Source organism: Taudactylus pleione, unplaced genomic scaffold (assembly GCF_031769625.1).
Source record: "Taudactylus pleione unplaced genomic scaffold, aTauple2 ptg000157l, whole genome shotgun sequence".
NCBI classification, from domain to species: Eukaryota; Metazoa; Chordata; class Amphibia; order Anura; family Myobatrachidae; genus Taudactylus; species Taudactylus pleione.
Genome location: NW_028284559.1, coordinates 634,718 through 659,169, shown reverse-complemented (window position 1 = coordinate 659,169; position 24,452 = coordinate 634,718). Strand labels below are relative to the sequence as shown.

The window sequence follows — 24,452 nt, the reverse complement described above, 5'->3', positions numbered from 1 at the left end:
GGGAGCACATAAACCATCCTACATGAAATCCTGAGACGACAGGCCTGCTAAACAGGATTTTTATGACACCAGCATAGGAGCTTCAACCTCCTGATCATCCTTATACCTTTTATACATTGATATGTCAAAGTTTAAAGGTACAAGTTATAAAAGCAATGCAATGTGAGCGTCTTCACAAGTGCCAGTATTTGTTAAGTACACAGAAAACCCCACACCCCCTGTACAGAGGGATGAGGAGAAAAACAGTGATAGTTATAACTGACAGTCAGAAATAAAAGGCAGTAGCAAACAGCAGCATATGCAATTAAATCGCAATGAGCTCTGAATCAACTGACCAACACCCAAGACTTGGTAGGATGTAGAGCACTATATACCTGACTCAGGGGAGAGGTATACAGGGAGACAACTCATACCTTCTGCGAACAGCAGCTTCAGCAGAGCACCGATGGTGGATTGTGAGCATCTCATATACACGAGGTGGGTAGGAGGAGCAACCCAGATGTGAGAATACTTTCATAGGGTCTGTTTCTGGGTCGGGGGAGAGCCTACCTCCCCTAAGCTGCATCAACCTACCGGGTACACTGGCATTATGGCAGTAGATGCATCTACTGCCGATCCCCGGCCTCAGACGATAAGGTCTAGCGAGGCAGCGGGAGAGCACTGGGCCTTCACTGCAGTGGCTTCTGGTGCGTCTCCAGCACCAGAAGCAAGGACTGCTGCACGCGATTCCCCTTAAACGAGGAATTGCCTTACCGGACATCTCCGTGCGTACGATTGCAGTCCGGGCCTCCAGAGTCACTCCAAGCTCCACTGTGACCTGCCGAAATTACCAGAGACTTTAATGGTGTTGCGTAGGAGGTAGAAGGAGTCGCAGAGCATGTGTCCTATTAGGATGCTCAGCACTGCTAACCCAGTCCAAATCAATGCCTGTGGCTGAGGGCGGCGTATATATTTGGAGGACCAGTGAATTCTGGGAACTAAAGCTTTGACTGTTTGGTGTCTGGATCTTACCATTCACATACCCCCCTCCCCCTCAAGGTTGTTCCTGTGGACCCTATGGACCTGGAAAAAGAAAGAATGATACTTCCAGGCTACCCTGGTGGTTGGGTATGAAACACCGGCAGTCGAGATGCCTTCTGTTAAATTTCAGACAGCTCCATACCTCTCGGTATGATGACAGGGGTCGGGTAAGTATGCTAACCCTCCCCCCCTTCTTCCTCTAACCCTCCCCACCCAGCACCCTAACCCTCCCAGTTAGTGCCTAAACCTAACCCTCCCCATTTGGTGCCTAAACCTAACCGTCACCCCTTAGTGCCTAACCCTAACGCCCCCCCCCAGTAACCCTAGCCCCCCCCCAGTGGTGCCTATCCCCAACCTCTCCCCCCTTACCCCCCAAAGCTTAACCCAATCCCTCCTTAGTGCCTAAACCTAACCCTCCCCACCTCCGCGGCTAACAGCTAAGGTGCCCCGCTATATTTACGACTAGGATGGCAGCTGTCGGGATTCCGACACCTATGTTTAGTCCCAGGTCGGGATTTTGACGCCGGGATTTCAACAGCCGGCATCTGGGTAACAGAGTGAAAAAACCTATTGTACCACTAAGTGAATTATTGCAAGATGGTGCTTGTAGAATTACATACTTGGCGCTGGTGGTATCACAACAGTGATCAATAACAGTGGCCCCTGAGAAAATAATTATTAAAACAACAAACACTAAAATAATTTCCCCAGTTAACACTTGGCTAAAATAATTTCTCCATTTTGGCATTTCCCATTTAAACTACTTGTGCTGGTACTGGTCATGCCAACTATTAGGAAGGGCAGAATTTACTAGATAAACAACTCGAAATATATAGTTATGTAATGCACCTGGCTCATGGTTGCAGACTCTGTTAATACAACCCATTTATACTGTATACCAACACTCTCCATTCACGAAATATCACAGAAAACTTGACTGCGCAACATGCTAGAAAAGAATCTGGTTGCTTATCTTGGGCTACTCTACTTGGGGTGCATAGTAGATGGAACACCCTTGCCAAGCTTGGTTGCTATATTTGTGCTAGTTTTCAGGCTACTGGGTGTGAAAATTGTTTTACCTTCTTCTGGTAAAGTTAGGCTGCAGTGAATAGTTTGATTAAAGATGGAGTCTGCCTAAATTCACATTTTGCACATGTATTATACTTCCTCTTACTCTTCTCTCCTCCTACATTAGTCTGTTAACACTAACATCTCAAGGGGCACTACTGTGTGGCATAAGGTTATAAGGAGCATTACTGTGTGGCATAATGTGTAAGGGGCATTACTATTGTGTGTTATATGGAGAACTACTACTATGTGGCATAATCTGTAAAGGGCATTACTGTGTGGTATAATATGTAAAGGGAATTACTGTGTAGTGTAAGGGGCATTACGGTGTGGCATAATGTATATGGGGCACTACTACTGCATGGCATAACATGGGCTTTATGTGGGGGCAAATGAATGTTTTGGGTTTTTTTTTACCTCTGGGGGGGGCCGTTTTAAGATCTTACTATGTGGCCCCAAAAGTTCTAGTTATGCCCTTGCATGCAAACACAGAGGGCTGACTAATATATATGGTCACTTTAAAAAGTACTAACTACAGCTTTAATATGAATTTTATGAGTCATAAAGATTGCTCAGACTGTGATGATAAAAGGATACTTTTGTAGTTTTTGGCAGCCTGCCAATTTGCACTGGAGCCAGCCCCAGAATGTGTGCAATTTAAGTGTGTCCCTAATTTTAGGGATTGTGTGTACAGTGTGTGGCCCAGAAGAAGTTGTTCAAACCTAGGCAAAAAACCAATCCGCTTTTTATTTATTTATTACCAGTTATTTATATAGCACACACATATTCCGCAGCACTTTACGGAGAATATTTGGCCTATCACATCAGTCCCTGCCCCAGCGGAGCTTACACTCTATGTTCCTTATCACATGCTCACACACATACATACATACACACTAGGGTTAATTTGTGTTGGGAGCCAATTAACCGACCAGTATATTTTTGGAGTGTGGGAGGAAACTGGAGTACCCGGAGGAAACCCACGCAAGCACAGGGAGAATATACAAACTCCGCACAGATATGGCCATGGTGGGATAGGGCTGTTCAAACTACACCACCCTGCCAAATTTGGTGGAGCTAGGTCCAAAACTCCGGCTGTGCATAAGGACAAACAGACAGACAGGCTTTCTCTCTTATTATAGAGATATCAGGAAGGGCGTTTTCTGATTGTGGCTGGTAAGATTTAGGATACAATGACTATATTAAGTGACTATTCTCTCAAAAGTGGTTACATGGCTTGACACATTGGCCACTCAGATGCAGAGTTAGACAACCATAGGAGGTGATTTTGTTCTCCAGTGACTCTACCATAGACCTATGTTAGCTGTCCTCATACTGGATGCAGTGACAGCAGCCAATATTTTCAGGAGTTTTTACAAATGATATGTTCAACCATTGGGGATAATTTGTGAATTGATTAAATAAAAAGAACCATCTAAAACACTAGACCCTAGACTGCCTTAAGGCACAGATGTGGGTTTTTAATTTACTTCTGTACAGCTCGAAAAGCATTTGGCTTCAAAGGGGAAAAATATAATGAAGCAGATACAATATTGGCTCGCGAGCTGAACCACAGAATACTGTAACTTTAAACCGGCTGCATCTCTTCAGGGACCGACCTTGATACTATATTAAATGAAGAGCCTGATCTATAAATTTGGGAAGCAGTGCAAAATCCTAAAGACGACCTCTGGCTTTTTATGTACTCAGGTGTCCATCTACCATCCAGCATTACATAATAAATATTGTGATTTTCATATAATTGCTGGCTAGCATCTTGTTACCCACTATAACACCAATACAAGAAGTTAAAGCCTAGATCAGACTAATATTATCTACACTCCAATGAATTAGGTGATGCATAATGTGAGGTGAAGGAAGATCATTATTAGAGCACTGTATATCTTATGCCGGAAACCCAGCAATTGTCAGGTGCTGTAATTTTTTTTTTTATCATCACAATAACTTCCCTAAGCATTCTTTTAATTCAACTATAAGAGTCTCCAATACTACTTATTATTCCAGGATCTATAAAGCATTCTGTAAATAACAATAAATTAAAAAAGGTGGCTTGTTATACTTATAGTCTCCAATTTCATATGATCTCTTGTTAGATACCTCCTTTTAAAAAAAAATAAAGAATTAAATTAAACCTGCCCTGCTCAATCTCTTAATGCCCTTGACAAACTCGCCCTGAAGCAGTGGGCTTAAGGCCACAACCAGGGCTTTAAATTACCTTTACCAGAGAGAGGCTGAGTGAGTCCCGGCAGTTCCTGAGGAGAGCCTCGCATTCTGTGATGGATTTATTATCCAGAGCGATACCATTAATCTGCATGGAAAAATGAGTGATCATTACCCTTTCAGAAAGGCAATTTAGCATACGTTGTTACATATGGACAGGTTTCTGATTTATTATGCAATCACCTGTCTTTCTAGGATAGTGTTTCTAGAAGAAAGTTTGGTAATTTAGTGTCAATTTGTATAAAAGTGCTTTCTTGCTCAGATCTCCCCATAGACATGTTTAGTAAAAGCCTGTAAAGCAAGAGAACACTTACAGCCACCACTCTGTCACCAGATACAAGGGAACCTTCCTTGGCGGCAGGACTCCCGGGCATCACAGCTGCCACCAACACACCTGTCTCCAGAGAGATACCACTGTCTGCAACACAGAGAAAATGACTGAGTACACAGCATGAACACCACAAGTGAAAAAATATATTTGTTATACATTTAAATATGCTTGGATTTGAAGGCACAAGTTTGTATGAAGTGATGCATTGGATGTTTCTTACTGAGAGAAGCCTCGATCTGCAGGCACAAACAAGGTTTATGGAGCGGTGGGAAAATTTCCAGAAGGGTACATGAAACTCCAACATCCTATCACTATAGAACTATCCCTTTCATGAAATGAAATCATTTTCAGTTTAATAAGCAGAAGGAAGGGAACATGGCACATCTTAGGAATTATTGCCTGGTTCTGTTCTGTGTAATATAGTCATTAGTGACATTAGCCATGTTTAGCAAACAATATAGTCTGGCACATGATACAGATTTGTAACAGAGCTGATGGTAAGAAGTGAATTAGACAGTGGGAAAAAAAAGTCTCATTTTCGATTTTATGCATCTTCATTTAATATATCGTTTGTAACATACCAAGTACTATAGACTTCATTTGAGTTTAGCAAACATCATTAGCAAATCCAAGAGAATGGGTGGTTGTAGGAGGGAGGTAACATTGGCACTTTATAGTTTACTCATGGACTGGGTGCAGTTCTGAAGGCTTTGTCCTAGATATCACATAGTAAACTAGAACCAATTCAGAGAATGGCTGCTAGAGTGTCTGAGCTTCAAAACTTATTAGAACTGGATTACAGGGAAGTAACGTTTAGAGGCATGAAGGAAGTGTATGATACAGCTGTGATAAGAAACTTGTGTTATGTGGGTATTAGAACCATTAGTAGACGCTAACTACATATCTACATATTTTAGATCTCCAACCTTTCTGACTGCCCAGATTGATGTGCAGGGGGGTAGCAATTCGACTCCCAAGGGACTTTCTCCTCCGTATGACCATGTTAATAACATCCCCTCCACTTAGCACAGCCTTAATCAGCTGTTTGCGGTCTTTGTTAGTGAGATCCACATCATTAATCTTCAAGAGACAGTCGTTCACTCTGTAACAGAGATGACAAAAGTTTCCAAAATTGAAATACCATAAGACTTCCTAAAGCAGGTTTTACAAATAGCTCTAATTGTGCTTTGTTTTATCTATGTATACATGTGAGATAGTGCATGTAACTTTACGCATTTTGCTCTTTTGAAGGTACAGGCATAGTTCTGGATCAAGGTCCACTTGTCTATTTTGATATCCCTTGTGATAAATCGGTTTTTATTGACTGCCACAAACTAATAAAACGGAGGTGTGCAAAACAAGAGGACAAATATACACCTTGGAAATCTCTGCACAAGTAAATATGAGCATAAACACTAGGAAATGAAAAAAAAATGTTGCCAATTTTTTCTGTCACCATTTTGAGGACCAGGCAATATGAGAACACATGCATATGATTACAGGGGTTACATCCTTTTTGGACAATCAAACCAGTCGCAGAGCCACAACTTCCAGGAATATGCAAAGTGCTGAGATCAGAGCACAGGCAAGAGCCTCAAAGTAACTTCCCCGAAAGGCAACCCTGAAACTTCGGGCAGCCCCCACATATGGAGTGAAATAAAGGATCCTTAATATCAATGTATAGCAGCAACTTCCCGACCCAATGCTTGGAGCCAGACATGACAACTGCATTTTTCAATGCTCCTCCTGTAAGAATGCAATGCTCCCCCTGTTCAGTTGCATCTTCATCACGTGAAGGAAGGTGTGCTGAACCAAAGATACCAGTAGCTCTAGATCACTATGTTTATGCCCCAGGAATTTCAATAGAACCAAAGAAAAACAGGACCTAAAGACCCCAAATTCCTAAGAGCCACTGAATTTAGAGATTTACCAAAGGATTTTGATTACTTTTTATTGCCGTAAAAAGTAGTAGTTGATCATGCCGGACATGTGAATAATATATTACACTCAAATTCATTCACATGCATGCCTGCGGCTTGTACCATAAATACATGAAAATTAACTATGTGCAGAACTGTAATACAATATGTGCCTAGTTTTGTGCAGCCGATCTGGTATCTCTAAACATTTCCTGTCCCTGATTGACAAGTTCTGAAGGAGCTCACACCAATAAAAAAAATGTATATGGTAATTTCATTAATGATATGTATAACTGCCATACCTACTTTTATTACCACGTTCTATTATATACAGATGTGTCCCCATACACCTAACCTCAGTAAGCCATGCAGAGCGAGACACCTGGCGTGAGTGAGCTGCCAAGTCCCCATGTGAGAAACCACTTTAGGAGACTGCACTGATTAATTTGATATGTACTTGTATACCTGCGCGCATCAGAGTATGTATACAGATACATCTTCACACATCTTTGCTGCAGATGCGCCAAAGGAGCCCCTCTCGGCACGCCAGGTCCCGTGTAGCTCTGCTAACGCTGGGCCTTTTTTTTTGCCGAAAATGCTTCTAAGTTACAATGCCATGTGACCAGGACGCACCCGCAGACACTGGCGATAAATTTGATAATGTGACACTTCTATATCTGTGTGCACCGAAGTCTCTGAATCTGTATACATAATTCTATGAGGCCTCGACCAAAGGTTTTTTCCACGACAATTTCTGTTGTGCTTCGTATACAGATTCAGTGGCACACATATATAGAAGTGTAGCATATCAAATTAATGTGCAGTCTCCTGGTGTGTCCTAGTTGCATCGCATTGCAACTAAGACACATTTCAGGCAAATAAAGACATCCAATGCAAAGTTGCACGGGACCTGGCGGCTCTCTCGCGCCAGACGTCTCACATTGCGTGGCATATTAAGGCTAGATGTATGAGGACAAATCTGTACAAAGCACAACGGAACTTGGTGTGAGTAAAAGTCACTGCCGCTCTATCAAAGTACTTCCTATACAGATTCAGACTCAGTTACACAGAGATGTACAAGTGCTGCATATCAAATTAATCATTGCAATCTCATGAAGCAGTTTGTCACATCTGTTCGAGACGCATTTTCAGGGGAAAAAAAGACTCACAAAATACCTTCTGGGACAGGTGAATGGCACAGGACCTGGCGACAAGAAGGGCTGTTTGGCGCCACTGCAGCAATAATGTATGAGGACACATCTGTATACCAAATAAAAATCCTTCTCATTGTCCAGAGAGAGGAACTGCCCAAGTAGTAGATTTATAGGACCTAGTGCCACCTCCCGGGTGGCACTATGATCAGCAGGTTAAGTTTCATGTGCGGCCACATAGTGATGTCATGACGCGGCCGCACACTGGGGCGAGGAGCTGAGGACACAGTCTCGCCGGATCTTCCAGCTCTCATGGCACGGGGGCGTCATCAGACCTTGCCTGGCCAGAAGGTAAGTTGTTGGGGGGGGTATAATGTTCAAAGAGGCATTACTGTGTGGCATAATGTTCAAAGGGGCATTACTGTGTGGCAGAGTGTTCAAAGGGCATTAAAATTGTCTACTATGTGGCATAATGTTTATAGGGGCATTACTGTTTGGCATAATGTTTGGCATAATGTTCAAACGGGCATTACTGTGGCATAATGTGTTCTATCGGGCACAACAGTACGGCAGAATGTGAATAAATACTATTATAAGTACTATTGTGTGGTCGTGCCCCTTCCCATCGAGAACACACCCGTTTTTTTCGGTGCACGTCTTAAGCAAGCACTCTCCCTGCTTCAATTATGGATGGGGGCACCAACGCTCTTTATGTACACAGGGCACCAAAATGTTTTTTGTGTGCACAGATGTGTCGTCCTCTGCATTCAGCACCTCTGCCCTAAAAAAAAATCCTACAGTGAACACTATCTAAATCCACTACAAGTGCTAAGTTAGGGCTCGGTCAATTGGGAAAATGCCTTCCCTTTTCTTTGTGTATGACCTAGTGTTCCCGCTAGCTTGTTTTAGTGGGTCGCTGCACCGCGCCCTGCCCGATTTTGAAAGGGCAAAATGCACCCTGCCCTTTGAGCGGCACCTCGCTAAAACAGCATGCCCTCAGCCTTCCCCAGCCACAGGCCAAAGTGTCCCGTGGGTGGGAAAAGTTGTGATTGATCACTGCCAGGTGAATAGAAGCCGTGCACATGCTAATAGCATCTACTCACCATGAGGGGAGAGCTTGGGGAAGCCCAGCACCTCCGTAAGTGCTGGGCACGCCCCCAAGCGTGACAAATTGGAAGCGTGCCCCAAGGACACCCCCCTTCCCAGCCAGCCACGCCACCTTTGCGTCTTTGCCACACGCAGAGACTCACAGCCGGCCCCTTCCAGTGCCCTGCCGTTCCCGCAGCCTAGCGGAAACGCTACGACCTCCACCAATGAAGTGCCAGTTTTACCTAATAGAAACAACCAACTTTCTGACTATGGCAATTGTTTGAATCCCCTACAGGGTGAGCTCTGTTGTGTGTATTTTAATACAGAGAATGATGTACAGAAAGATGTTGTTCTAATTATCAATTATATTTGTAAGAGCATAGACTAAGAAGTGGGAGAAGTCAGGAATAGAAAGGGGAGGAGTCTATGCCAGGTGCTGACGCGAGGTCAGCCTGTGTGCTGTAAATGCTAGGGCCTATTTTTAGTGCCTGTCCGGTCCTCATAGGGGCCATATTATAACATGCATTAAAATAACCCCCCCCTCTACAAACTTTAAGCCAATAGTGTCGGAGGATTGATGTCCCTACTCCTGTCAGATAAGTCAGTGGTTCTCAAAGTCGGTCCTCAGGACCCCACACAGTTCACGTTTTCCAGGTCACACAGCAGGTTGATAACCTGTGAGATAAGCTATTAGAGAATATGCTCTATAGATGCTGCAAGAGCCACAGCCAGTCTACATGACCCCATATCAAACCTGTTCTAAATAGTGGGGACTGGGTAGTGTGTGCTGTTATATATTCTGACTTTTTTTTTTAATGCAAATTTACATTTAATACTCAAATATTATTAATTTATTTATATCTTCACAGAATAGTGCACCATAGAATTGACTTTAAAATATGACAAATCATATACCTTAGCCGGCCATCAGCGATGCTGCCTTTGTCCACTTTAGTTACAAAAATGCCACTATCCCCTGGAAAAAAGGGTTCACTCACTCCATCTGCCACATCGAAGCCTAGAGCTTTGAGGTCCATATCCTCCTGCAATAAAATAATATGTTTAGCTTTATATACTATAGGGCCAATGCAGATCTGAATGCAATTCAGACGCAGATGCTCCTGTTGTGTGTGCACAGGCAAAAAAATGCGTATATTAGCTTCTATATAGAGTTGATCGCTGCTCTGTGGTGTCCCTGCCCTCTAGCCATACGCTTAATTTAATACTCATGGTCATTAATGCACACTTGCACCAGTCTATACTTAGAAATAACTCCATCAACGTGCCCTCTCTTAACTTTGCCTGTGTAAGAACATCACATTACAGTCCAGTTACGCCACACCAGTCTGAAGTGGAGATGTAACTGAAAGGCATAGTGGTTTGATTTGCTGGTACTTGTGTACTCTTGGTTCCAGGGTATGTGCTGTGAGAAAACATACAAAATAAGCCCCAGAAATTGACGTACACTCCATTCTACATCGTCCGCTATAAGCGCAACATGCAACATAATTGCCATTCCACTAATGAGGGACAGAATTTTTTTTTTAAATAAACATTACATTTTTAGTAATTATCCAACTTATACAATATGTATGCAGCATTGAATTGCTTACTTTGTGAACATTTTATGTCACATGTACTCCACACGTGGTTAGAAACTAACTAGACTTGATTTAATCTATAACACAAATATGCAAAATTGAAATAATAGACACAGTTATCTTCAATTATCACCCAACGAAAGTCCAGATAGAACCATAGCACTGCAGCAGTGTGTGTGCTACCAATGGCAATGTATATTACAGCACACATCAAAGTGATGCTAACAGAGGAGATCTAACTCTCGTTAAAGAACTCATGGAAGGTAGGCACATAGATGACCTGCTACTCACCCTATCACGTTCAAACTCCACCACTTCAGTCTCCCACTCCAGTGAGTCTGTGTCAATAGCAGAGTCATGAGAGCTATGAGCCATGAGCTGGCGGAACCTGGCTTCTTTCTCAATCTGATTATCCATCTTTTCCCTGAAGAGAATGATTTCAGCAAAAAGTTGATGACAAGTTGAAGTAGCAAGTTACTGAACACAACCACCATGTCTTCCCTGGCACACTGAAGTGTGAATGTGTACGAAGACACTATCCATCCCGTTCGAAAATATTTGAACTGAGAAGATACTGGTGTTACAAAAGCTTATGGAGATTATTCTTGGAAAGTGCTGTAGTCTTGGCCTCAATTACAGTCAGACAACCTCCAAACAATAAAAAGGAGTGTTGGTAACACAAGTAGAATAAGCTTTGATTTTGGAATCAATTTTTGGAGGGTTTTTTATTTTTGCAGTAATGTTATTAAGTTATTTTATCCCTTAGCTGAGAGACACTATGGTAGCTCCCATTAATAAATGGAATATGAATAGAAATGTGCAGGGAATGTGATGGGGACTCTATTATTATTATCCTTTATTTATATGGTGCCACAAGTGTTCCGCAGTGCTTACATAGTACATAAACAAATAATTTGACAACTGACTTACAGTACAAAATAGGACAAGGACATGGATAGTATACATTGCTACATTAGTGACCATAACACCTAGATATGCAACAGAGCGTAAGCAACCAAGTATTAGGTGCCCTGGTGGGGGGTAAGAAGTAGGTGAAAGTAAAGTAAGGAGAAGCACAAGAGGGTAGAGGCCCTGCTCATAAGAGCTTACATTCTAAAGGGGAGGGGCAGACAAACACGTGTGACACAGATGGGGTAAACGGAGGAAGGAGCATGTTGCAGCAAGTTAGGATGGGAGCTGGAAAGCTTTGATGAATTAGTGGGTCTTGAGAGCCCGTTTGAAGGATTGTAAAGAGGAGGAGAGTCTGATAGGGAGAGAGTTCCAAAGGTCGGGAGCAGCACGGGCAAAATCTTGGAGGCGGGAGTGGGAGAAAGTAATCAGTTGGCATGAGAGGCGGCGTGCATTAGTGAAGGGGCAGACAGGAGAGTGGAGGGAGATGAGGTCACAGATGTAAATGGGAGAGTAATGGGTGAGGGCTTTGTAAGTGAGTGTGAGAACCTTGAATTGGGTTCTGAAAGGGAAGGGGAGCCAGTGGAGGGCTTGTAGGAGAGGGGAGGCAGATGTAGAGCATTTGGAAAGGAAGATGAGTCGAGCAGCAGCATTGAGGACAGACTGGAGAGGAGAGAAACGGGAGTTGGGGAGGCCAGATAGGTGAAGGTTACAGTAGTCCAATCTGGATATGAGGGTTTTGGTGGCATCCTGGGTGAGAAAGGGTCTAATCTTGGAAATATTTTTGAGATGGAAACGACAGGACTGTGAGAGGCTCTGGATATGTGGTTTGTAGTAGAGGGAGGAGTCCAGGATAACTCCAAGAGAGCGCACTTTGGGGCTAGAGGAGATAGTTGTGCCAACAATTGTTAAAGAAATTGTGGGAAGTGAGGTTATGTTGGAGGGTGGGAAAAAGATCAGCTCAGTCTTAGACATATTAAGTTTAAAAAATCGCTGGGACATCCAGGAAGAAATGGCAGAGAGACAGCTTAGCACACCGTCGCCAGTGTCATCCCGGCAGTACTGGTAGCAGCTCCTCGTTCCAGGTGCGCAAATTAGCACACCGATGCCAGTGTCATTCCGGTGGCACTGGTAGAAGCTTTACGTTCCAGGTGCGCTATTAAGCACCCCGTCTCCAGTGTCATCCCGGCGGCACTGGTAACAGCCCCACGTTCTGTTGCATACCTCACCTGAGGTATGCAACAGTCCTGGGGCCCCAGGTCACAATCAGCCCTCAAGGCTGCTCCCACAGCCCAAAGGCTGCTTCACACCATTAGTCCCTTGGCCACGACTATAAAGGCCACAACCAGCCCCCAAGACTGCTCCTACAGCCCACAGGCTGCGTCAGACCTCTTGCCCTCGGCACAACTAGTACAATACATTCCCTCAAAGCTGTCATCAGTTGGCTCTACATTTATACCATCGAATCCCTCCAGGAATCATAACAGCACCCCACAGACCACTAGTGGGACTGGCGATGGACTTTGCACACACTCTATTGTGAACCACATTCAACAAAGTGAGCTGTGCAATGTGGGCATCAATGCAGTCTCAAAAGGAGGGTGACAATGGCTTGTGCAATATAAAGAGGGATTGATGAGCATGCCACAAAATATTCTTTGAACAGCACTGTGTAATTGGTAGCACTATATAAATAAAACTTACTAATAATACACATAATCTGGATATCAACAGAGTCTGTGCAATGAAGCGGTCAATAAGTCTTGTGCAATGTGATTTGTGGCTCGCAGTGAGGTCTGTCCAACGGTTTGCAATGGGGTCTAATTATGTGGCTGACAAAAGAGTAGGTGCAACAGGGTTCCATTATGACAGTGACCAATCAGAGCGCTCCCATTCATTCCTAGGGCAGTGACTGCAAGTGACTTGCCATTCGCCAAAAGACAGGGCTTTTTTTTTGGGCAAGATGGCGGATGCTACATGGAACGAAGACGATCCTTCCATATGGCATATAAGTGAGTAACAAAAGGTGGTAACAAGGGATAGGAAGGTGTGGAGTTTTGTGGTGTCCACATTCTATCGTTTCTCATATATATATATATATATATATATATATATATATATATATATATATTTATTTTTTTTTCCTTTCTTTCAGGGGCATTACTGGTGCCAGTGGGCCATGGTAGCACTTACCGTTCTCAAAGTGCCAATATTGGGCATGACTAGACTAGCTAGGACATGTAGTGTGCCAGAAAATGGCAATATAATATTTTTATAAATTTTTTGCAAAAGTGTATAAACCCCACTCCCACCACTCATGGGATCTGGGGAATAGCCCTAGTGCTATAAACACAGGGCTGGTTGTTCCTGGGGCAGGGGCCCACGTTTTTTTCCACAGGTATCACGTTCCTAGAGATTCCAGTTGGCACTATGGTGGGGGGACCCCACTCCGCCTGTCCCCTCTGCTATAGTGCAACCAGCCCTGGCTGGTAAAGTCTAGTGTTGGTTAGTGGAAACTTGAATTTGTTTTTATTTTTTGTTTTCATTTTTATCCTAGTGATCCATGCAGTGCATCTAAACTGCAGCTGTATCACAGTGGGATCAGTGTTCAGAAACCAACAGGGATCGACAGCTATATCAACAAAACAGGTAGGTTCTGTTTAGAAGGTCAAAACAACCTTTAGTAACTACTGTTGTGGTCTTAACATAGAAGTCACCATTAATCCACAGTGGGCCTCGTTGATTTCTAAAGCCCTTTAAACTTATCACTAAGTTTAGTCCTCAGGATGAGGTTATTCAGTACAGTGAGTAGGCTGTTGTGACTAACAATTCTCTGTCAAAAAAAGAGACAGACTGTTTCCTTTCCCCCATTTGGGTGACCTATTTTACACAGCATGGACCAGACCTGATTGAAGGTTCGAGTCAAATGCAGGTTACATACCCATAGCCTCTTCTCTGAGTATCTGATATATTAGTGATGCATTCTATGGAGGATGCTCCCACAGCTCTACAATCTCCAAGCACCACTGTTCCTGTACCAAATGTCCTGTGGGACAGTACATGCAAGGAACTCAAATACTTAAGTCTCATAGGCTTATCTTAAGCTTGAGGCAAGGGAGATATGGGTGGGATTTTCAGAGCACAGTCAGAGGGTTTTGCTGGGTAGTTTGTATTTGCCGTCTTTGCTTCAGCACGTCAATAAACCTTCTGGGTAAATGGCCCTGTTAGATACTAGGCAATGATTACAATTATTGCCTAGTATTTGACCTTTAAATAACGGAGCAGCTTACTCATACAACAAGCGTGGGCATATTAATTATTTAAATGGCCCTGTTAGGCCTTTACAAGGTCTATATAAAGAAGTTGATCAGCATCTCAACAGGTCATAGTGAGGTTTTCATTGGGAAAGGACAGACTGTCCCTGAAAATGAAAAGGCACATTCCACCATGTTGTTGGGTGCTTCCTAGGTAGTGTGCCACAGGGCCTTATCCGATTAGCTGACCAGTACTGCCACTTGGAGTGTGGTGCAAACCTTCAAACAATTCTAGATTCAGTACTTCTGCATCCAAAGATGCCAGTTTTGGATCTGAAATTTTTGTGCATTATCTCCCTTTTACCCCTTACAGACATATGGAGAATCTCGGGTTTTTGCCGGGACACGGCCAAACTACCTGGGACTCACTTATGTCTGAATGGCACTAACCCGGGATCACAGTCCTCGTTCGACGCCCCTGCTATTGACCAGCTTTTGGCCCCGGGACTTTCATCCCGGGTAGACAACCCAGGTTAAGTCTGAAGGTGCGACCTGAGATTTTACTCCCAGTTCGAATTTAGAAGCCTCTGATTGGCTATTTGGTGCTGGCTGCAGGGGCTGGGCTGTCTGGAGGGGGCAGGGCGTCCTCCCACAATAGCAATCAAACTGACAGCACTGGATCTGGGAAGAGGTCAGTGGTTTTACAGCTCTTATAACAAGGGATGAAGACCTTACCTGATGATTGGAAAGAAGTGTCCGGTCCATGCTGCAGTGTGTAGAAGCAGCTGGCGCACACTAGCTACAGATATGCTGCCTGTTGTTGGTCTGTAGGTTGAAGAAGGGGTGTGTGATTGCATGAGTGTGGCATGTGTGTTTTTGTATGATGACATGTATATGTGTGTATGAGCGTGACATGAGAGCAGCCTGGCAGCCCTGTCTGAATGGGATTGACCCGGGATTTTCCAGCGTCTCAAGTGTAGTGTGAAAAATCTGGGTCTGTGCAGGGAAATTCCCGGGTCGAATGTCTGAAAGTGGTATTAGGGACATTATCCCCCATAGAATGAATAAGAAAATGGGATTTTGAACTTGCTAAATCCTTTTTTTATTTATGCTCTTTGTTTTGTTTCTATCCATAAACCTTCTTAGGATTGAATAACCAAACTCCCAATACACAAGTACACCTCTGTTTTGTCCCTGTATTCAGGGATAAAACAGACCAAATACGCAATAAAGATCTATTTCAATCAGGAAGTGCAGGGCAGAGGGACAACGCATGGAAGGGCACCTCCTCTCACGGTGCATATAGAGCATTTGGGATAAAGGGCCCGATTCAGATTGGGACACAAAGTGGCTGTAATTGCAGGAAGCCACAGAAATCAGATTTGCTGCCATATTTTACTGCGTACGGCTTGAAGCAGGAAGCTGTACTGTCACTGTCTTTCCATCCACAGCCACAAACGTCATCATTAGTACCGGTACTTACACCTGACCCTTGCTGGGTGCAAGAGATAGGTCAGAACCAGACTTCCTTTAACTGTAGGCGCCTCAGAATACCGCGGAACCCTAGCTACACTCCCACAAGAAGGATTACTGTCGGGCCACAGCGACGTTGCCGCCTACAATAGTCCATTTAACGGAAGGAGCGATCGGCCGACATCAGACTCGTCAGCAGATAAGCTAAAACGCGTAAATTCACTTCTGTGCATGCGGTTTGACAAAACTTGCTATTTGCGGCCATATGCAATGAAAACCTCTAACTGGTATTAATTATTTTTTATGGCAACATGATTGAGTGCTTACTAAGCATTTATAGGACATGACATAATTCTAGAAAGGAGAATATTTTCTGTATGTATGCTGCAAATAAGCAAATATCCTGAACTTATTTGAATGTAATCAGTAGCTGCTATACTCACTTCAGTTCCTTTAGTTCCCGCGTGGCATCATTCTTCTGTTTGCGCATGTCATCCAGATTCCTCAGTGCTTCTGCCAGCTCACTGACTGCGCGGTCACGTTCTCTGCGCAAGTTATCACATAACGTCCTGCCAGAAACACAGACGTCAAATATAAAGAATATTAGACACCAAGCAAAGCCAATCCTACTTTTCCAGTTTTACATTAAATTTAAGCAATTCAAGTCCAGTACATAACCTGAAACAGTACAACAGTAAGAAATAAACGCTACAGGTTATAAACGGAAACGTAATGTAGGTTTCAGTTATAAAAAAAGGTTTTTTTTTATTAAAGCTTGGTATGTTTAAGCCCAAAATTTAAAAGGGAAATAAAAACTAGTAAAGGCAGATTATTTCTAACGCAGTTAATTCCGCAATGCACAGTTCAATGAGTCTGAATAAACAGGTATATAGGAAAAAAAGTATCAACAATAAATAATTAAAAACGTTATAATCCAAATATAAAATACAGAAACTTTAGATATACATAAATCATATACATCAGACCAAAAAGCATTTTAATTAAAATTCACTATTTAACCCACTAGGTACCAAATATTTTAATTTATAGATCCATCTGTTGTCATCTGCGAATCCTGACAGAACACATCATCTGCGAATCCTGACGAAACAGCTGCTAATATATGCAGATGCAGCCACTACCTTATCGGTGCATACAGCCATGGCCAAAAGTTTTGAGAATGACAAGTATTGGTTTTCACAAAGTTTGCTGCTTCAGTGTTTTTAGACCTTTTTGCCAGATGTTACTATGGTATACTGAAGTAAAATTACAAGCATTTCATAAGTGTCAAAGGCTTTTATTGACAATTACATTAAGTTTATACAAAGTGTCAATATTTGCAGTGTTGACCCTTCTTTTTCAAGACCTCTGCAATTCGCCCTGGCATGCTGTCAATCAACTTCTGGGCCACATACTGACTGATTGCCGCCCATTCTTGCCTAATTAATGCTTGGAGTTTGTCAGAATTTCTGGGTTATTGTTTGTCCACCCGCTTCTTGAGGATTGACCACAAGTTCTCAATGGGATAAAGTTCTGGGCAGTTTTCTGGCCATGGACTCAAAATTTCGATGTTTTGTTCCCCGAGCCACTTAGTTATCACTTTTGCCTTATATCAAGGTGCTCCATCATGCTGGAAAAGGCATTGTTCGTCACCATACTGTTCTTGGATGGTTGGGAAAAGTTGCTCTTGGAGGATGTTTTGGTACCATTCTTTATTCATGGCTGTGTTCTGTCAGGTTTCGGCCTAGGATCGGCTGTTACTCATCACAGAGCCGACTTCCCCTGACTTCTTGTGCGGTGGCGAGGGATGCGCTGAGGATTATGCCTTAGGTGCACTTGGACATCCATGTGCTGCTCTATGACTTGGTTACCGAGGTTGCAGTCATGGGCGCAGCCTTGACAGCCTTTCTTCACCTGACTGACCCTTTGTCCAATGGTAGCATGGTTGTTGTCAGCTGACGCTGTCCTCCAATGGACTGCTACCTTGGGGTATATTACTGGGCTCTGGACAACAGGAAGTTGCCTGTAGAATGTCGTTTCTACTAGTGTTTGCTTGCCATCACTTCGTTCCAGGTTCCCTTGCTATTCTGCTCTCGAGTCATTTCTAGTTACTCCTGTGCCAGTGGTGCATCTGGATACCTTGCCTGCGTACTCTGTACATCCTCCGAGTACAATTACAGTGTCACTCTCCTTTGCCAGCAGTGTGTCAGATACCTTGCCTGCGTACTCAGTACAACATCCGAGTATAACTACAGTGTCACTCTCCTGTACAGTGGTGCGTTTGATACCTTGCCCGCACACAATATCCAAGTAAAGAATCCTCACTAGTGCTTCTTTCATAAGTACACTCTCCTGGGCCTCATTGGTGTTATCTCCCTCCATTTCCCACCTGAATCGGATACCTGACCAAAGAGCCACGACCTGCTTGCTGGGTGCAGCTTAAACCCATATCCCACTTGGAGGGGTCACTGGTGGGGGCTCTGCGCCTTTATTCAGGCCTCGCCAACATCGGATACTTGTGGATGAGGAGGACATACATTCAGACCCCTAGCCTCTGATTCTTTCCACAACCCGGGACCTCAGCTTTCAGCTCCTCAGTAGGAGATCCTCCTGAGCCAGTCGTAACATGTTCTCAGGCAAAATTGTGAGTGAGCCCACTCCCTTGGCTGAGAAGCAACCCCACACATGAATGGTCTTCAGGATGCTTTACTGTTGGCATGACACAGGACTGATGGTAGCGCTCACCTTTCTTTCTCCGGACAAGCGTTTTTCCAGATGTCCCAAACAATCTGAAAGGGGATTCATCAGAGAAAATAACTTTACCCCAGTCCTCAACAGTCCAATCCCTGTACCTTTTGCAGAATATCAGTCTGTCCCTGATGTTTTTCCTGGAGAGAAGTTCTTTGCTGCTCTTCTTGACACCAGGCCATCCTCCAAAAGGTTTTGCCTCACTGTGCGTGAAGATGCACTCACACCTGCCTGCTGCCATTCCTGAGCAAGCTTTGCACTGGTGGTGCCCTGATCCCACAGCTGAATCAACTTTAGAAGGCGGTCCTGGTGCTTGCTGGACGTTCTTGGGCGCCCTGAAGCCTTCTTCACAACTATTAAACCTCTCTCCCTGAAGTTCTTGATGATCCGATAAATGGTTGATTTAGGTGCAGTCTTACTAGCAGCAATATCCTTGCCTGTGAAGCCCTTTTTGTGCAAAGCAATGATGACTGCATGTGTTACCTTGCAGGTAACCATGGTTAACATAGGAAAAACAATGATTTCAAGCTCCGCCCTCCTTTTAAAGCTTCCAGCCTGTTATTCTAACTCAATCAGCATGACAGAGTGATCTCCAGCATTGTCCTTGTCAACACTCTCACTTGTGTTAACGAGAGAATCACTGACAAGATGTCAGTTGGTCCTTTTGTGGCAGGGCTGAAATGCAGTGAAAATGTTTTTGTGATTAAGTTCATTGTTATGGCAAAGAGGGACTTCATCTGATCACTCTTCATGACATTCTGGAGTATATGCAAATTGCCATCATAAAAATTGAAGCAGCAGACTTTGTGAAAACCAATACTTGTGTCATTCTCAAAACTTTTGGCCACGGCTGTAGAGACGCCCACTGCTGCTTTCTCTTCCACGCAGACCAGCGTACACATCGGCCACTTGCGGCTAATCTGACCGGTCTATAATTCTGAGAGTCTCTGCGCACACAGAGAGCTCTTGTGCTGTGGAGGTGATCGCACTGGCTAAATTATGGATGGCCTTTAAACGGCGTCCATACGATAAGTCCACCGCCACCACTCCCAAACGCTTGCTAGCTGTCAATCATTTCAGCGTTCTCTCTGACTTGCGAGTGCCATCACAATGCATTTGCACGTATGTGATATGCTGCATGCGCACAAGATAAAAATCGATGGGCTGCGTTGATGTTTGCAATTGAGATCCAAGCTGAATCAAGCCCTAAGTCTCAATGCGATGCGACTAGGACGCACCAGGAGACTGTGCTGATTAATTTGATATACAACACTTGTATGTTTGTGCGCGGCTGGTTCAATCAGCATGCAAAGTGTACGATTCAGTTTTGTTCTACACCAAGTTCCATTTACAGTCTCAGTCGCACACAGATATAGGTGTCGCATATCAAATGAATCAAAGTTTGCTGGTGTGTCCTAGTCACATTGCATTGTGACTTAGACGCATTTTCAGCAAAAGAAGACGCCAGATCTAGCAGAGTTGCATGGGAGCTGACGGCTCACACATGCCAAGCATATCATGCTGCATGGCGTATTAAGACTAGATGAGCATGGACACATCTGTATGTGTGGATGCAGGATGAGAGGGATGGCACGTTTGAACAAAATGTGGATCGCTTGCGCTGCACCTTGCATGTAAGCTTTGTAAATGTGTTTGTGTATGTTTGTAATTGATGTATATAAACTTTATTGAGTTGGTCTTTATACTCCATATGGGTACTGTTATGATTACCAAGTTAAATGGATTAGATAGCTGAGGGGAGGGTTATACAGGTATTTAAGGGCTTTTTTAATTGTTGTAGATTGTGCCTTGAAAAAGGGCCTATGGGGACCGAAATGTTGGAGTTTTATGACTGCTGATGTGCCTCAATAAGGACAGCTTTTTATGCTGCTATTACAGGCGAGTGCACCACAGCTTTGTTATATAATTTGGACTGGAGCTGCTGCCTCCAAATCCTTATATTGTGTGACACCCCAGAACATCATTTATCTACTGTGAGTGCGGAAACTATTTGGACATACACAACTTGAATAATAGGTCCACCGTGGCCCTGAAACGTCGGCTGTGTATGCACGTTACACTTGGTTTTTGACAAACATCTGAAGCCTGCTCCTTTCCTTGGGGAAATTTTGCTCCTTTGTTTTGAACTTGAATTCTCCTTGAATATAAAAGAAAGACTCACCGAATGCTTTCTCTCTCAGCTACAATCTTGTCCCTCTCCTGGAATGCCCAGTCTCGCCTGCACTTGGCTACCTCGGCCTCCTGTGTGGCCTCCTTCAGTTCATGGCTCATTGCCTCATGCTGCTTTCTGAGCACCTCAATCTCTTTGTTGGCTCTTTCCATGTCTAGAGTAGCAGAATCCTGAATCTAATAAATGAGACAATAAGTATTATAATATGGGTACAAAGAACCAAGGAGTATTACATGTAATTGTTTGTCAAGGGTAAAACCATTTTGCACTACATCCTTCCTTGAAAATATCTGTAAAACCTTGGGGTGTGGATTGAAAGATCTACAGTATTTAGTTAGACAGTCAATAGGTTGTCACCAAATGCAAGCAATATGTAGACAGGGTCACATGTTCGACAGTTAAAAGTTTTGCATAGATTAAGGTCGACCGGGTCAAATGGTTGACAAGGTAAAAAAAAAGTCAACACAAATGGTTGACACCAAAAATGTCAACATTGTTTTTTTTTATATTTTAATCCTAATCCTCCCCCTCGAGTCTAACCCTAATCTTCCCCCTGTCGCCTAAACCTAATCCTCCCCTAGTGCCTATCCCTAACCGTCCTTTTCCGCAGCCTAACCCTAAGCCTCTGCCAAGTACCTAACCCCAAAAATTAAGGAAAATTCTGGAAAAACTGTCGACCATTTGTCCCAGCCTACCTATTACATGTTGACCATTTGGTGTCGACCTATTGACTGACTGACTAAATCTTCCATCCCTGTACCAAAACCTTGAATTCTTTTTAAAAACATGGAAGTGCTCTTTATGACCTCTAGACAAAAGGGACCCATGGTTGGTAGGTTCATTGAAAAATGTTAGTTAGGGATCTTTGCAAACACTTCTGATATTAGCAATAAAATATCCAAACACTAGTTAAAAAAAAAATATATTCTCCAATTCTCCAAATCTGTGCTGAAAGTGTGAAAGATCCATTAGTTCAACATCACAATCGGTAGTGTTGGCCCTTAGTAATAAGGAATAATAAAAAAGAACAAATATGTCCTGTTGGAAATTATCCAACAAAGATTCCTTCTGCTGGACCCACGGTTCTTTGAACATTAGACATTTTGCTCACTCTCTCCTTGCTCAAGATGCTTTCTAACCACAAACCCCATTTCAAATGTCATGTTTGCTTAGCCCCTTAGATGGGGCCCGATTTCCATGGTTTACGCCATGTGCAACGTCTGAACTCTGAGAGTCAGATCTCGGTCCATCACCCAAAGAGGACACATGACAGGAGATTAGATCCAGCGCGTTAATATCTACACTAAAAAGGACCATAGAAAGTGTTTTTACATTTGTACTACACCCCTGATAAGTTAAATAAAATATTTCCAATAGCGGATTCCAACTAATAGAGGAGATGCAGTCATAGTGGACCTGCCCCAAAATAGTCTAGTTTTCGGAAAAGATCCACAGAGTTCTCTCCCATCTACAAGGACCCTTGGTTTTTAAGTCTTTCTTATCTTTCTCAAAATCTTCCTAGACAGCCCACAAAATTAGCCGCCCACATATTTACTAAGTGGAATCGATTACCGCTTCCCATTGGAAACAAAACCCGAATCTCGCATTTCACATTAATTACAAATGACCTCCATAATAGACTGGATCTTTTTCCAAAAGTTTAGGTTCCTCAGCTTTTCAGGGAAGGTAAGACTTCTAGAAATTACCTTTGAAGGGTCATAATCTATTTTCCACCCATTGCTGTTAAACCTACTGCAGTGGAACTAATGTATTTCCTTGCCCCTGGTCTATTTTATCATGAAAAGTCCACGATTCCTTTCTTTCCTCCTTTTATGTTTTACACAAAAAAAAAATACTGTATATTTTTTTCTGTCAGAATGGGCCAAATGTAATAGGGTGAGAGTTTGGGAAATGTGCCAGTTTAGCAGTAAACTCTCATATTGGTAAAATTTATCTTCAAAATAGGAAAACATCTGTATGAGAGTTTAAATCGTGAGAGTTTTTTTTGAGTCTATGGGCCTGGTTCAAATTGGTTTGCAAGGCTGCATTCGCACGCAGCCAGTCGTTGTTTGCATTCTGCGCATGAATATAAGACGCAGTGCGGGTGCGCGACCGGCCACAGTGATCAGGAAGCGATCGCAGTGAGCACGCAGAGTCTTCACACAGTCATTGACAGGAAGTGACCGTTTGGAGGGTGGTGACGGGGTGTGGTCAGAGGAATGCAGGCATGCCTGTGCGTTTAAACACCTTTACAGGGGCGTGCATAATTAAGCCCCCGCGATAGCATACGCTGGCAGAATTCTAGATGGCGACAGGAAGTTTAGCAGTTTCTGCGGCAGGGTCAGGTCAACAACAACTGTGCGGATGGTTCCAATGTTACTCGATGGTACCGATGTTTTCGCTGACTTGCGGATGCATGTCATTGGAAGTGGGCAGTTTTATACAGTGATAGGCGTCTTGGTATAGTGCTGCAGTTGCCGTGCGATTGCATTCATTAGCATACTTTCACAGCGAGCATGGTGCGTGCGAACACAGCCTTGCGAACCAACCTGGATCAGGCCCTAAAAACCATGCGAGTTTGCACGTTCCCGGACTCTATTACATTGGCAGAGTTTAAAAAGTGTGAGTTTACTGCTAAAGTTTCACATTTTCTAAACTCTCACCCTATTACGTTTGGCCCTATATGTGTATAACATGTGCGAATGTTACTTGTGTCCAGTGAAATAAAAATTTACAACATCTGATCAAGTATTTAAAGTCATCTTTATAATGTAGAAGGTAATGCTCTTATTCTACAAAATATATTTATACAAGCACTACTGCACTATCACTGAGAGGCAAGCATGAAAAATTGCTGTAACATGCAGCTGTTTTTCGAACACAAACGGGCAAATTAATTCTATTAACCATGAAGGTTTTAAGTGGAAGGAACCAATTATTGAACTGTTGCACCTACTCTTCCCTTCCCATTTACAGCAGACGTGGCTGTAAGAAAAAAGGAGAGTTATGGTAAAACTTACCCTTGTTAACTCACTCTCTTCGAAGTCCATAGGGCAGAGGTTCCCAATCACGGTCCTGAAGGCTCCCCAACAGTTCAGGTTTTAGAGATATCCATGGTTGAGCACAGGTGATTTAATTAGTAACTAAGTCAATTTGATTTTATTACCTGTGCTTAACCATGGATATCTCTAAAACCTGAACTGTTGGGGAGCCTTGAGGACCGCGTTTGGGAACCTCTGCCATCGGGTCTACAGGGGAGACAATGGTGTAGGTGGGACTTGGAGATCCGGACACCAACAGCAAAGCTTTTTAATCCCAAGATGCTCCGGTCCTTCCCAGGATACCCCAGCCACAGCCTGAGGGCAACTCAGTTTTGTTAACAAGCCCAAGCAGAATAAGAGAGAAGGAAGACTGATACACTGAAGTATCACACTCTCACACAGAAGGAAACAAGTGA

General features: G+C 43.4%; 1 protein-coding gene across 4 annotated transcripts in view; it reads right to left on the bottom strand.

Annotated features, from left to right (window-relative positions):
* DLG5 (discs large MAGUK scaffold protein 5) overlaps window positions 1-24,452 on the bottom strand; it is a 171,566-nt gene that overhangs the window by 55,625 nt on the left and 91,489 nt on the right. For 3 of the 4 annotated variants that reach the window (XM_088474942.1, XM_088474939.1, XM_088474941.1), the window contains 7 exons: window positions 20,987-21,171; window positions 16,500-16,625; window positions 10,712-10,844; window positions 9,735-9,862; window positions 5,587-5,762; window positions 4,644-4,747; window positions 4,325-4,417 (listed from right to left, as the gene is read on the bottom strand). In XM_088474942.1, coding sequence (XP_088331068.1) covers window positions 4,325-4,417; window positions 4,644-4,747; window positions 5,587-5,762; window positions 9,735-9,862; window positions 10,712-10,844; window positions 16,500-16,625; window positions 20,987-21,171 — 945 coding nt within the window. The remainder of the gene's footprint in view (window positions 1-4,324; window positions 4,418-4,643; window positions 4,748-5,586; window positions 5,763-9,734; window positions 9,863-10,711; window positions 10,845-16,499; window positions 16,626-20,986; window positions 21,172-24,452) is intronic. The other variant, XM_088474940.1, reaches the window with a different exon arrangement.